General features: G+C 43.3%; 1 protein-coding gene across 2 annotated transcripts in view; it reads left to right on the top strand.

Moving 5' to 3' along the window:
- e2f2 (E2F transcription factor 2) overlaps window positions 1-10387 on the top strand; it is a 12025-nt gene extending 1638 nt beyond the window's left edge. The window contains exons 3-8 of one of the 2 annotated variants that reach the window (XM_080480103.1): window positions 4812-4911; window positions 5686-5905; window positions 7086-7247; window positions 7346-7460; window positions 7568-7760; window positions 8479-10387. In XM_080480103.1, the coding sequence (XP_080336229.1) occupies window positions 4812-4911; window positions 5686-5905; window positions 7086-7247; window positions 7346-7460; window positions 7568-7760; window positions 8479-8750 (1062 nt within the window). In that variant the 3' untranslated portion in view covers window positions 8751-10387. Of the gene's footprint in view, window positions 1-4811; window positions 4912-5685; window positions 5906-7085; window positions 7248-7345; window positions 7461-7564; window positions 7761-8478 lie in introns of both variants that reach the window. The other variant, XM_080480102.1, reaches the window with a different exon arrangement.
- The last annotated feature ends 2838 nt before the right edge of the window (window positions 10388-13225 follow it).

Genomic DNA, 13225 nt, shown 5'->3' with positions numbered 1-13225 from the left:
ACACTGCGGTGATTCAGCTGCTCCATCTGCTCCGGCCATTGAGGCCGTACAGGACCTCGGTAACCTGTTTGCGTTCTGCATTAGAGCGGCGGAGGTTAGAGGTCACGACCGGACAACTGTTGTTTACCCCGAAGCTCAGAAGAAGAAGTCCAAAGTTGTTTGTGATATTAACGTAAAGAGTTTTCCTGTTTGAATTTAGACGACTGGATCCACTCGGCCAGTTTGTGAGTTTACTGCAGTTAGGTTAAAGGGGTTGGGGGGGGGGGGGGGGTTTGAAGGGTGTACATGGTCTCCAAATCTCATGTTAACCCCTTGCCCCGTGAGCCTGTGTTCACTAATAGGTCCTCCAAGAGGATTAGATGGATGTAAGTAAAGGGAGAAATAGGCTACCACCTGGCTCATCACTCGCCAAGGTGAACGTCATCATTATCTGTTTTTTTTGTATTTCTACATCATCATTTCTACAGACATCTGGTTCCTGATCTAATCCAGCGTTAACACCACTTCACATGACAATACCGTACCTAGAACCTATGGTGGCTTGGGTTTATTATGCTTTAAACAACATTATGAAAAGTTGGTGAGAAGTTGCAGATTAAAAAAAAAAAAAAAAAAAGCATCATGCTGTGTTGTTGTTATTCGGCTGTGCCTCGGAGGTGTGATTACCCTTCTGAGGATGTTTTAAATTCAGCCGAGGTGCATTTTACTGAGAAAACAAGTTTCAAAAGCTCCGACATGATGAAACTTCCTCAGGCCTTTTCTCAGTAAATTACCGAAATCTTTAACTCTTAAGCTTCGACGTGAACATCGTGGTATTTGTACAGGATGGGAAGAAATATCGTATCGCCTCTATCCATCCCATTTACAGGGAAAATAGCAGATCACACTTGAGTACGTTGAGCTTTCAGCTCGTTGTAGTAGTATATATAATATATATATTACAGGACCTGTTGCTTTGTTGCTAATTCATTACCGGTTACAAAATATGTTGGTCCACATGTCGCAGGATGTCAAATACCCGATGAGAAAGTGAGGTTTTGTTTTTTCAGTTCATAACCTAACTTGAATACAGCAAGCGTCGCCTTCCTGCACCTGCTGACCCTGCAGCTTTAGTGCACGCTCAACTTTGGGTTTTGTGTTTGCAAACGTGTTAACTCTTTATGTACAGCTCACTTCCTTGAACGAGAACAACATCATAACCACAGGTTGTTGTTTTTTTAAGCATCTCTCACTGGGAAACGGATGCTTGCCCTAAACGAGACGAGGGTAACTTACAAAGTCACTGGGTGCGCACTTTTTCTGAAGCGCTCGTGGGAAGAAGTTAATGTTTGACCGGTTGAGCTGTGAACTATAGTGAAAGGCAGTGGATCAGAGCGTGGTATGTGAGCCCGGGTGTGTGGCCTGATGATAAACGTGTCATTCGGTTTCCTTTCAGTTTGATAGTGAATGTGTTACAAGGGTCCAACCGAAGTCCAGGGAAGCCTTTTTCTCTTTTTGAACAAGAAAATAATCAGGCCATTCCAGTGGAATGGGATCCACTGCCAAAAGAAGTAGTGTTGCAACAAAGAACTCTAATCCACCGAACACACACAGGTCCTGACTGTGCACTTATACAGTAAGACAGCGACTCTCGCATCAGACGTCGTCTTCTGAACCCGACGGCTCCGCGCATGAATGGATTTATCTGTTTGTGATTCTACAGGCAAATTTCAGTGAAGCCAAGTGGCAGTTTGACCACATCACGCATCTGCATAATGTCGACCTGAAACAATACCCCTCTTCTTCCCTGCTTATGTCACATGTACGTGTGTCCAGACTTTTAGCCGATTGCGCACAATCAGCCGCTGTCGCTTGAACTCTCGTGTGTCGCTTTATGAATAAATCGTCCTGTTTTTGTTTTGTTTTGTTTTTTTTCCCTTGAAGCTCGCAACTCTTGCGAGAGCTTCCTCTCAACCAGTTGCAATGCTTTGACTCGCCCGCTGGGAGCCCCCGGGCTTTACCCCTCCACTCAGACTGATGCTCGAGTGGAACGTCGCTCACATTTCCCACTGTATGAACTCGCCCTGCAGCTCACCTCGGTTCACCCCCCCACCGACCTCGACGCTCGGCCTGCAGCACTACGTCCTGAACACTGGGAGTTTTGCATCTCAAAGCAGCTTGTCGTCCCCCCCCCCCCCCCCCCCAATCCTCCCGAAGGCTTCCTGTATGGAGGAGGTAAATATCTGCAGGCATACTGTGACTTGTCTTCAGCTCGGATGGAATCCGAGTCCTGTGTAGCCTGCCGGGCGAGGTTTGTTGGTTTGAGGAGAGGCCCGGCTGCAGAAGCGCCACACGTGACTTTTTTTTTTTTTTTTTTTTGTGTGTGTGTGTCTTTGAATATCCACTGTGGAGATTTCCTCATCGCAGCCCGGGCGGCGGGAATGAGCCACACAATGTAGAGCAAACGGTAGACGGGCCGCTTGCAGCGCTTGGGCGTAACTTTACAAGCCGGCAGGGTGAGGTTACAGCAAACGTGAGGGGAGTGACAGAGTCGGTCCAGGAGATAAAGAGCTGGTGAGCAGGGCAGTGGACTGAGGCCACCCTTTTGCTGCTCTTAGTGATTGGGTTGACTACATGGGGGGGGGGGGGGGGGGATTGTTAAGTGTGCATTGTGGATATCTTTATATCGTCCTTTGTCAAATGTGACCATTTTCAATAAACTAGGTACAAAATGTGAGGAAACTTTTAATTTGGTAGATCATTTTTTTGTTGTAACTTTGTTCCTGACAATAAATCTCACATACAGGAAGAGGAAATAATCATCTTCAGTTTGGTTCGATGACATCACGGGCGCGACCGACGCCTGTTTTTCATAAACGTAGCACTTCTTAATGGGGAAGTGAACACTCCATATAACAGTATGAGATTTAATGCCAATAGGCGTCGATACAACAAGGAATTAATCCGACAGACAAACAAGACGTCTTCACTTTCAGAGAGTAGTTTAGTTCCTCTTCCCCCTCAGTGAAGTGAAACGGGTTGTAAGTTTGTTGTAAGTGTGATGAAAGGCAAAGCCAAGTGGAGAGAGGGAGCACGTCGGCCCCCACCCTAACCCGTACAGCTGCAGGGTGAAACCGTTGGTTCCCTTTTGACGACACGTCACCCTGCCTCTGACTCAAAGTTGTTGCTAGGCGTGCGGGAAAATGTCGACAAGCACTCGTACGTTCAGATCAAGGAAGTCGTCAAGAGCTTCACTTCATTTTGTGGAAGTGTCAGATTTATTTATTTATTAATTTTTTTCTATGCCGGATACATGAAGGATTTGAGAGTCAACAAAGAAGCTGGCTGATCCTCTCCACTGCTCGCGCAACACCTGCCACAGCTTGTACACAGTCCAACTGGTCTCTTCTGGCCCTTCACTGTGACCCCCAAGTGGTTTGACGGATATTGTCAGACGTCTACGCCAACAAAAAGTCAACGTCCAATCCTGCACAGCTTCATTTTAAAGCCCGACGGCTATTATTTGGTTTCCAATGTGGCTGCTCACCCCAGTTTCTTTAAGACTCCTAAATCCTCTCCGACAACAGTTTGGACATTTGGCTGCGCCGCTCCAGATGTCGCCTGTCAACAGGTGGACATGTTGGGGAGCACGCTGGGACAATGCTGGCCTTCATCACCCCCCCCCCCCCCCCCACACCCTCCTCACGGACCCAGGCACATCCACACATGCTCAACCAATTCAGCACCTTCCTCATCTCTGGAAAAATAAAAGCATTCGCTAGTTTAAGTTGACCTCACGAGAAAACAAAAACAAAAAAAAAGGAGCCATTCCCAGCAAGTATTTGTGAAGAGCCTTGAAGGATGGAGGGTGTGAGGCTACAAATGACCCAGCTGTCCGAGGCATCAAGGTGAAATCCCACGCCTTGCTCGCTGCGTCGACGGCGCGTTTCCCAGAGCCGGCGCACGGTGTGAAAATTACTGATTGACTGCAGACTTTCTCGTTCGTCGTAAACATTTGTTAAGTGTCATTAACTCGGCAGCGGGAGGTCGGCACGACGGCGTGTGGCCGCCCTTTCTTTTCTTTCAGATTCGCTTTTGTTTTGTAGCTTTATTGCCATAATGTGTTGACCAACACTCAGATTTATTGTGTCCAAAGTTCACGTGAGTGATTTTTGATTGAAGCAGCGGTTCTTTGAAGTGAAGGCGAGAAAAAAAAAAAGGAAAAAGTGCATTTACCCACATTAATACTCTCAAAGTGCTTTACACTGTTCACCACATCTGACCCATTCTCACACATAGTGAGATGGGGAATTGAACCACCAGCCTGGTTTGGACGATGACCTTGCTCTACTTCTGTGTGGATCCGAGTGCTTGAGCCGTAGAGACGTGGGAGAGGGGGAGGAGAGGTCACTGAGTGACTTCCTGGAGTTTTTCAGGCGGCAGGTCGAGAGCCTCCCAACCCCCGCCTCCTCCCCCTCCCATCCACCCACCAACACACAAGATCAGCTCCTCTTGAAGTGCCTGGGAAAGTGTGTGTTGGGGGGTGGGGGGGGGGGCGTGCTTTGTTCCTGCACTTGAGGGTTGTTGGCACATTTACGACACAGCACTTTTCAACAAGCCCCTGTTTAGACCTTTTGCCTGCATTTCTGTCACTATTCCACACTACTGATGATTAACTAGAACTTTATGACAAGTCAACATATATAGACATTTTTTTTTCCAAACCCTGGTATGACAACTTCCCATAGTGAAAGAAAAGTAAGTTTAAAGCAAATAAACACATTGTCTGTGGTTCAATATATATATATATTTTTTGTCTTTTCTGTTTCCAGGCAAAAAGAAAGCTGGATCTAGAAGATCCTCTTTATCTGCCAGATTTCCGCACACCAAAAGGCAAAGGCAGCGTCACAGTGAGGGTACCCAGCCCAAGAAGTGAGTACGCCGCCTGGATCATATCGGAGTGGAGGAGGTTCAATGTTGCTCATTTTAGAGCAATTAGAAGTGTGGTTTATTTTCTTCTCTGTGGCAGTTAAAAACACAATAAGGTTAAAAGAGAGACGGCAGTAGACGCCCAGGGCTGCATTAAGACCAATTAAACTGTAATTTAAAGACGAGACAAATACAAAAAGGCAGGGGTTCGGTAGTTTGTTTTTGCTCTGAGGTTTTAACTCACGAAGCAACAATCATCCAAACCATCAAGTCTTTTGAGAGGTTTCTCCACCTATAACGGATCAAATCCATAAATCTATTGATGTTTTACAGACGACATGACGACACCAGGCTCGTCAGACACAAACTGCTTGTTAAATACAGTTTGGTGCTTTAAAGTGTTTCACCCAAAATCTTAATTTCATAAACATTTATTGTTTTTTTGTGTAATTTAAACTTGGGCATTTTCATTCATGTAAATTGAAATGAATGCTCTTTTTTTTTTTTATATATATATATCTAATGCTTCGAGTAGGTTTTTTTGTATGTTTACTGTTATTTAACTTTTCCTTGTAAATACAATGAATTCAACTAGTATTTTCCACCGCTCGGTTTATGTTCAGGTATAGTTTTAATGTCTCATTTTGAAAATGTACCTCAATCAGTCCTCGACCCCCCCCTAATGCACCTAAAATAGTTGAGTTGATTTTTTCAAATGTTCACGACAAACATTTTTCTCTATATTTAAATTTTGCTTTTTTCCATCTTTGCAAGCAGCTCCGAAGTCTCCGGGCGAGCGGACGCGCTACGACACCTCGTTGGGTCTGCTGACGAAGAAGTTTGTGGGTCTGATCGCCGAGTCTCCGGATGGCGTTCTCGATCTGAACTGGGCCACAGAGGTTCTGGAGGTCCAGAAGAGACGCATCTACGACATCACCAACGTCCTGGAGGGGGTCCAGCTCATCCGAAAGAAGTCCAAAAACAACATCCAGTGGCTGTAAGGAGTAACGCAGCAGAAATCATGTCGGGCTTAGTCGTCTTTAGTCCAAACTCCAGAGGAAAAAGTGTCGGGGGTTGCAAATCCTGAAAAAGAGGAGAACTTCAGAATACCGCCGAGGAATATATCGGTTTAGAATTATTTTCTGGTCACCAATGAGCGAGCTTTTTAACCTGATTCATCAAAACTCTCCAACAACATCAGATGCAGTCCATTTGCTTCTGCCAAACTTTTCTATATTTTATACTTTCAAATATATTAACAAAGTATTTGTACTCGACTATTTTTATCTGATGACTTTTTATATGTACCCCCTTCATTTCAACACAAATATCTACTTACTTGTCATTTTCAGTTTTTTAAGCTCACTCATTACTCTTTTAAACCTCTACAGATGATTTAGAGTTACAGTGAAAGGATCAAATCACCGGAAGATAATATTTATCCAGACTGAAGCTGCAGAAGTTTTTGTTTCATTTAGAAAGTAATTTAGTTTCTCACTCAAAAATATATCGAACAGCCAAAAACATAATATCTGTCAATAATGTAATAATTATGATTGAAATAACACTATAACAAATCGTTTCAAAATGCAATAACGGCAGCCAATATTGCATTAATACATAAATAGCTGTATTTCTTGTAAATAAAAGCCGTTTTTGAAGGGTTCTTTTCAGTTTTGGATGAGATAGTTGTCTGATTCATTCAATTAGGATGAACACTTGTTAAAAATGGTTTTTTTTACTATTTTATTACAATATTAGCAAGTTATTACATTATTGTCTTTATTTAATTCAGATTGGCCAAAGTCTCTACGTTATTGGTTCACAAGTTGAAGCATGATGCTACTTAAAAAAAAAAAAAAAGTAGACTCTGTACTTTTACTTCTTTTGTTTTTTCAAAGCAGAATATGCACACTGTGCTTGATCACATTACACTGTTCAAGTGTAACTAAAGACATTTTTGCGGTATAATTCCAAATGTTTAAATAATGTTCCTTACGGTTTTTGTTCATGAAAACTTGTCCTGAATACAATTACGTGTTTTTATACTCGCATATCTGCCCCCTAGTGGCACCCAGGAGACACTGCGTGGACTTTCTGCTGAGCTGTGATTACAATTGTAAGTTAGTCAATGTTAAAGCAGTCATTTAGAGTTATGTGTGTGTGTGTCTGTCCAGGGTTGGAGATGTATTTGAAGGCGGTGCAAGCGGAGGGCAGAAGGGTCGAGCCCTGAGGAAAGAGCTGGGAGACCTGGAGAAAGCAGAGCGATGTCTGGACGAACTCGTTCAGTCCAGCACCACGCAGCTCAAACAACTCATAGAACACAAAGACAGTCAAAGATATCCTTTGCAAACTTTATCTGCGTGGTTTTCTGGTCGTCCCGATCTCACTCACACTATCACGTTCTGCTGTTGGTTGCCTTGACCTCGGCCTGTACGCTGGGTTATGTCACGTATCAGGACATCCGCTCCATCGCCAGCCTCCGCGACAAAACCGTCATCGTGGTCAAAGCTCCCACCGAAACCAAACTGGAGGTTCCCGACTCAGCGGGGGTGAGATAAACTTGCAGCGTCCTTGTTGAAGGAAGATTTTTTTTTTATCTACATGTAGAGTTTTGACTCATGAGTGATTTGTTCTGTTCCCGATCTCTCACCAGCAGTCTCTACAGATCTATTTAAAAAGTAAAAATGGCCCCATAGAAGTGTACCTGTGTCCGGAGGAGGGCTTGGAAGACGCCAGTCCTGTCAAGAGCATCGTCAGCCCCAAAAAGGAGTTCCCTCAACCTCTCGGCCCTCCGCCTGCTGCAGCAATCACTCCTCAGAGTTACAGCGTCAAAGAAGAGCCAGCCGACGGTAAGCTCGGGGTGTCTGAGGACTCCTGTACAAAACACTGACGGTTATTTCGTGAGCGTGCCAGAAGAAAAACACTTATTAGACCTTAATCTGTTGTAAAATATGACCAAAAGCACTACTAAATGTCTTAATGGACTTGATTAAGCTGATAAACACGCTCGAGCAGCCATTGTCATGGTTGGGAGTAACTTGAGTGAAATGTAATACGAGTAAAAAGTTATTTTGCATAAAGAGCTGCTTTCATGGTCGGTTGCTTTTTTCAAACATGCAAATTGATGAATCAATCGCCACTTGTTTTCAAGTGCATTCTGGGTGAAAAGCACGTTTGTCGGCCCAATTTTGACCTGGTTCGCCCGTGTTTTTTTAATTTTTTTTAATTTTTTTATTTTCCACTTCACTGGAAGTGGTATATCTAATATAAAATGCAATTCCATGGAACCAGTTTTATACATTTTGATAAGACATTCAACATTTTAGCCAAGTCAAGGCCCCAGGAGCAGATTCATGAGACAAATCCAAGTAAAACAATAGAAATCAATGAAATTGATTAAGAAACTAATCCTACTTTCCTATTTGAAGGAATGAATTTAAGAGATGCTACTTTATGTGGGTTTTGCTTGATTTTGATCAAAGAAGAGATTCATGGGACTTTTTAGGCTTGACGTTTATTCTCAGTCCAAACAATGAAGCCCCCTCTGTCCCGTTTCCCCAAACACAGTCTGCATATCTACCGCCGCCGCGTCGTCCTCGGCTGTGACGTCCAGCTCCTCCCTGCTGGACGTGGAGGGTCTCCTGGGCCTCCCCCCGAGCCTGCTGCAGATCACAGAGGACCAGCTCCCCGGCACATCCTTCACCTCAGACCCCAACACTCCCTTCGTCAGTTTCTCTCCGCCCCTGGACCACGACGACTATCTGTGGAGCCTGGAGGACAGCGAGGGCGTCTCGGATTTCTTCGATACGTACGACTTGGGGGACTTGTTGAGGAGCTGAGGTATCGCCGGAGAACGAAGGAGGGAAATATTCCAATGAGTGCCTCCTCGGCACCGGGAGATGAATACACTATGAAGCCATCACTTGTTTTTTGCCGTGCCTGTTTTCATGTTGATCTCGACACAGGATTGACTTCCTGTGCTTATTTTAATGACGTGAAAAAGAATTAGTGCGTTTTGTAAAGTTGATCAAACTCATAATGAGGGAGCTTAAGGAGTCGGTCATCTCTTTCTCCGTTAGAAAAACACTGTTTGAAAGAAATCATTTTGGTGATCTTTCGCATTTTCCGCAACAATTAAAAATGAAACACTTCAAGGAATCTCATATTAAATCGAGGTTCATCGGGTTTTCAGGAAGCATTTGTCGACCAACTCAGGAACCTTTTCTTTTCTTTTTTTTTAATCTTTTTCCAAAGTTTGTGTTAAAATTATAGTGCCAGTCGTCGGCCTGTAGGGGGCAGCCTTGTATAATGTCAGCTTTAACTGCAGTGCAGCTTTACAGGATTCAAACACTGGATGAGACTTGAGCTAAAAGCCATTAGGAACCAAGCACAGGGTGCGTCACCTCTCCAATCATTAAGCTGTGAATTGTTAATGCCAGTCTGGATCCACAAGCTTGAGAATACAGTCCTGTGTTGTATCTCATTGCTTTTTTTTTTTTTTTCTTCTTCTTCCCCCCCTCCCTTGCCTTAAACAATATGGAGCTGCCTTCACGTGCAGGCTGTGACCTCGAGTTAATGACTGATAATGGGTACCTTTGTCATCACATCCAATCTTTGACTGAACAGGAGGGTCTTTCTCTCTTGTTGGTTGGGCAGCTTCGTTTCAAATCCAGTTCTCTGATGATATTAGTTCAATAGTTTGGTTTAAAGGGTGTTTCTATTTTTTTTTTTTAATTGTATTTCTTAGGAAATAGCCAAATATATATAAAAAAAAAAGAATGCAGCATGTGTGTTACAGCTGTGTGGAACGGGGTTAAATTGATAGAAGTGAGGTTTAATTTGAGGAGTGATTTCTTTTTTGCTCCTTCAAAGCAAATTTTATCTGCCGTTCTGTAAAAAAAGAAATAAGAAAATGAGGATTTTATGTATTTAATCTTCAGGTTTTAGGTGCATCTGTGGGTGTTTTATTTTATTTTTTTTGCCCACATGGTGCAACACTTAAAATGTCAAAGACATGATCCTGAGGTCGGAGCCCTTCAAATGTATTATTTTGTTAAACTTTGATTCGTTTTAAGCGTTCTAGAAATTTCAAAAAGAATTTGAATTTCATGCTGATGCATTCTTTGGCTTTCCCTCTACACTGCAGAGATAAGCTAGCTGACCTGTCCTAACAAAACTTGAAAAATGTGTGTTTGCGTGTGCGTGACAGTTTGGGGACTCGGGTGTTGTGGTGCGGTTTGCGTGTGTGATTTTACTTTTGTAGATTAGACCATGTGAGTTAAGAATTTGTAGGGTCATTTTTGTTTTTACTTAATGAGGATTGCTTTTTTTTTGGTATTTGTACATAAATTGTTTTGTATTTATACCTATTTTTCTAAATTTGTGGACGGTCTTAACGACAATTCAGCACTTAATATTTCGTAATGTTGTGTGGTCTGTTTGACGTTATTGAATAAATACTGAAGCCATGGTTTATACAAGTCTGTTGTTTCTTTCATTTTCAGCAATTGTCATGAATCAACTGTTGTGGAAATGCAATCGGGCGTGCGTGAATAGGCCCTTTGTAATCTTCTGCACCATTTCCCTTCGTGTGATCCTGCAGCCGAATTTAAGGTATCATTGCATTTTTTAAATCTTTTAAAAAAAAAAAAATGTAGCCCGTCTTCTCAAATCGAAGCAGTTTCTGGGGCAACTGAGGATAACGACGTAATAAAAAGTGACATTCCCTGAGGAGGCGACAATGAGCCGACATGAAGAGTGACAATGACTCTCAATGAGCCACAAACACATTCAGACAGGTGGACAAAAAAACACGCATCGTGCTTTGTGAGCTTGTTGCTCTGGAAACGGGCACACAAAGGGGAGTAGACCTCCAGGGGGTCAAAGTTCAGTGGGTCATGCGGGGTGGTTGCGTTGGTGCATTCAAAAGGCCGAAGACATTTTCGAGAAAATATTCTGCGAAGGGGGGCCTGTTTGCAGGACTTGGGTGCAACTTAAATGTCTTTATAACATGAAGGTTGTATAGGAACGGCTTACTTCACTGAATGACCATTTCATTTAAGTTAGAAGGTTAATGGCCCCTGGACATGTGGAGGTCCAACATGTAGGAGTAATAAACCCTGCCTCTACATGTGGACTGTCACTGCACCAAATCTCTGTGTTTAAACCAGAATGAAGCGCCTCCTAATGCCACGTGTCTTATTAACAGATGTCGCTCACCACAGCTCATGCGCTTGGCAAAAGGTCACGGATTGAAATGTCAGGCGCCGTATACACACACAAACGTAGCATTGGCTGTGAGGTTTATACTCTCTAGAGAGGAGGCTGGTCGGAAGAAACTTTAATTTGCCCAAAATTCAACAGTACTACCAAAGAAATGAGCTTTTATTGTTTTGTTTTTGTTGATGACCGTTTCACACTATGAGCGACTGGATACTTCAAATTAGTGTCAGGAGAAATGTTAAGTGTTTTATTGCCAATGGATCCCAACAGCCTGTAACAAAACAGAAGAAAGTCGGGGATTTAACAAAAAATTGTGAGACACCATATGTGCACCCTGAGACTTGGAAGAGAAAATGTGGTTTAAGCTCTGTGAGACGGGCCTCAGTTCAGAGCAAGACAAGTATTTGCTTCAGTTTTTTTTAAAAGCAGTACCAGTTTAGAGTGTTTCAGACCTTAAACTACACAATGCAATGAAAGAGGCTTTGTTTGCATGAATGTCTTGTTCTTTGACAAAATAGTGCGGAATTCTCTCCACTGGCGACGAATATTTTAGCAGATAATAACGACAAATAGATAATTGGATGGAGGAAATAGTTTGAAAAAATTCAAACAACTCTAGTGACACTGTATGAATCACAAACAAGTTTGCCTGGTTGTGTCCAGACTAGAAAAGCTTTTGTTGCCACATCAACTGTTGCGTTGCAGGGCGGGGTGAAATGGCAGGTACAGTAAAGTTGCCCAGCCGAAAAGTGACGCCACAGACGATTGCATGGCGCTGCACTGATCCCGCTCAGTCACTGAGAATGGGATGACGTATGTTTCTAAAACAGAGGCTGTCCCTCGAAGCAAGAGGATTTATCTAATGCTGTTGTGCAGGTTCTTGAGTCAGATTGTCCTGTATAGACGCCCCGATTGGTTCAGTTCCCTTGTGCTTTATTCCAGTGGGAAACTCTGGTCTTGCGTTGAACAATAAATCGAATCCCTCTCCCTTTTCTCCAATCCTGCTACTTTCGGTCATCCGTGTCGGCCAGAAGAGGGGGTATTTTTTACGGTAAGCCTGGGCCTCTTGTCCTGACAGGGGCAGTAAATTGATAGCGGGACCACTGGAGCTGAGTCAACAAGCAGGGAAAACTTTTTTTTTTTTTTTGGAATTGGTGGGGGGAGACCATTAAAAAAAACAAACCTTGTGCAACTTCTCTTGGCTGCTTGGAAGCAACTAGGAAATCCTGCCAGCCGGTAATTTTACTGGAAGATGCAGCTATGATCTGTATGCATGTGCGTCAGAGTGAAAAGGAGAAGGTGTATTGGGTGTATTTCATCACACCCAGGACTGAACAGATGAAAAATATGAGAGGAAAACAGAGGAGGAAAGGCACTGATAGTGAACACAAAGGGGGATTTATCAATGGAAGAAAAGAGTTGATAGGATGGGAAAGGACAATAACTACAGAGGAAGGAAAAGGGTGGAGAGAAGAGGAGAAAACATAAAGTGAGTCACTGCAGTTTATGAAAGCAGACAAGTGAAGTTCCACTTGTTTTCCCCATATTGTGCATTCTTCTCTACCACACATTCTCCCCCTCGTGTTTTCTCTTTATTATTATTTCAACAAGAGAAAGCAATTTATTGCTGTCCAGTTCCCCCCCCCCCCCCCCCCCCTTGGACTTGCGTTCCTCACTATATGTTAGTTCACTGCCTGAGCAGACCGGTTTGCTCGGTTTTACAATAGGATCCAAGACTGGCAGGCGCACAAAGGCTTTGCTTCTTTACTAGCGTCTGCAAGGAAACTGAAGGAGGGTATTGTCGGGACGCTGCAAAGCATTACATCAGCTCAGACATGCATGCAAATGATTTGTGCATGCAGACGTATGTATGTTACACATATAACACAACAGCAGACACACATCTTCGTAAGCATGTTTGTATTTGTTTCTGTTGTTTTTTCTCTTTGAAAGGTTCACACGTATATAGACATTCAACATAAACAACGGGTTCATGAGGCCCAAATATACTGGGTCACCAAACCTATTTACGGGGCTCTGTTTGTCTCTCGACCTCACCTCCTTGAAAGTGTGATACTTTTTTCAACACTGA

This window comes from Lipophrys pholis (assembly GCF_963383615.2).
Source record: "Lipophrys pholis genome assembly, chromosome: 14".
NCBI classification, from domain to species: Eukaryota; Metazoa; Chordata; class Actinopteri; order Blenniiformes; family Blenniidae; genus Lipophrys; species Lipophrys pholis.
The sequence above is the reverse complement of the archived record's forward strand: the minus strand, read 5'-3'. Positions and strand labels throughout refer to the sequence as shown.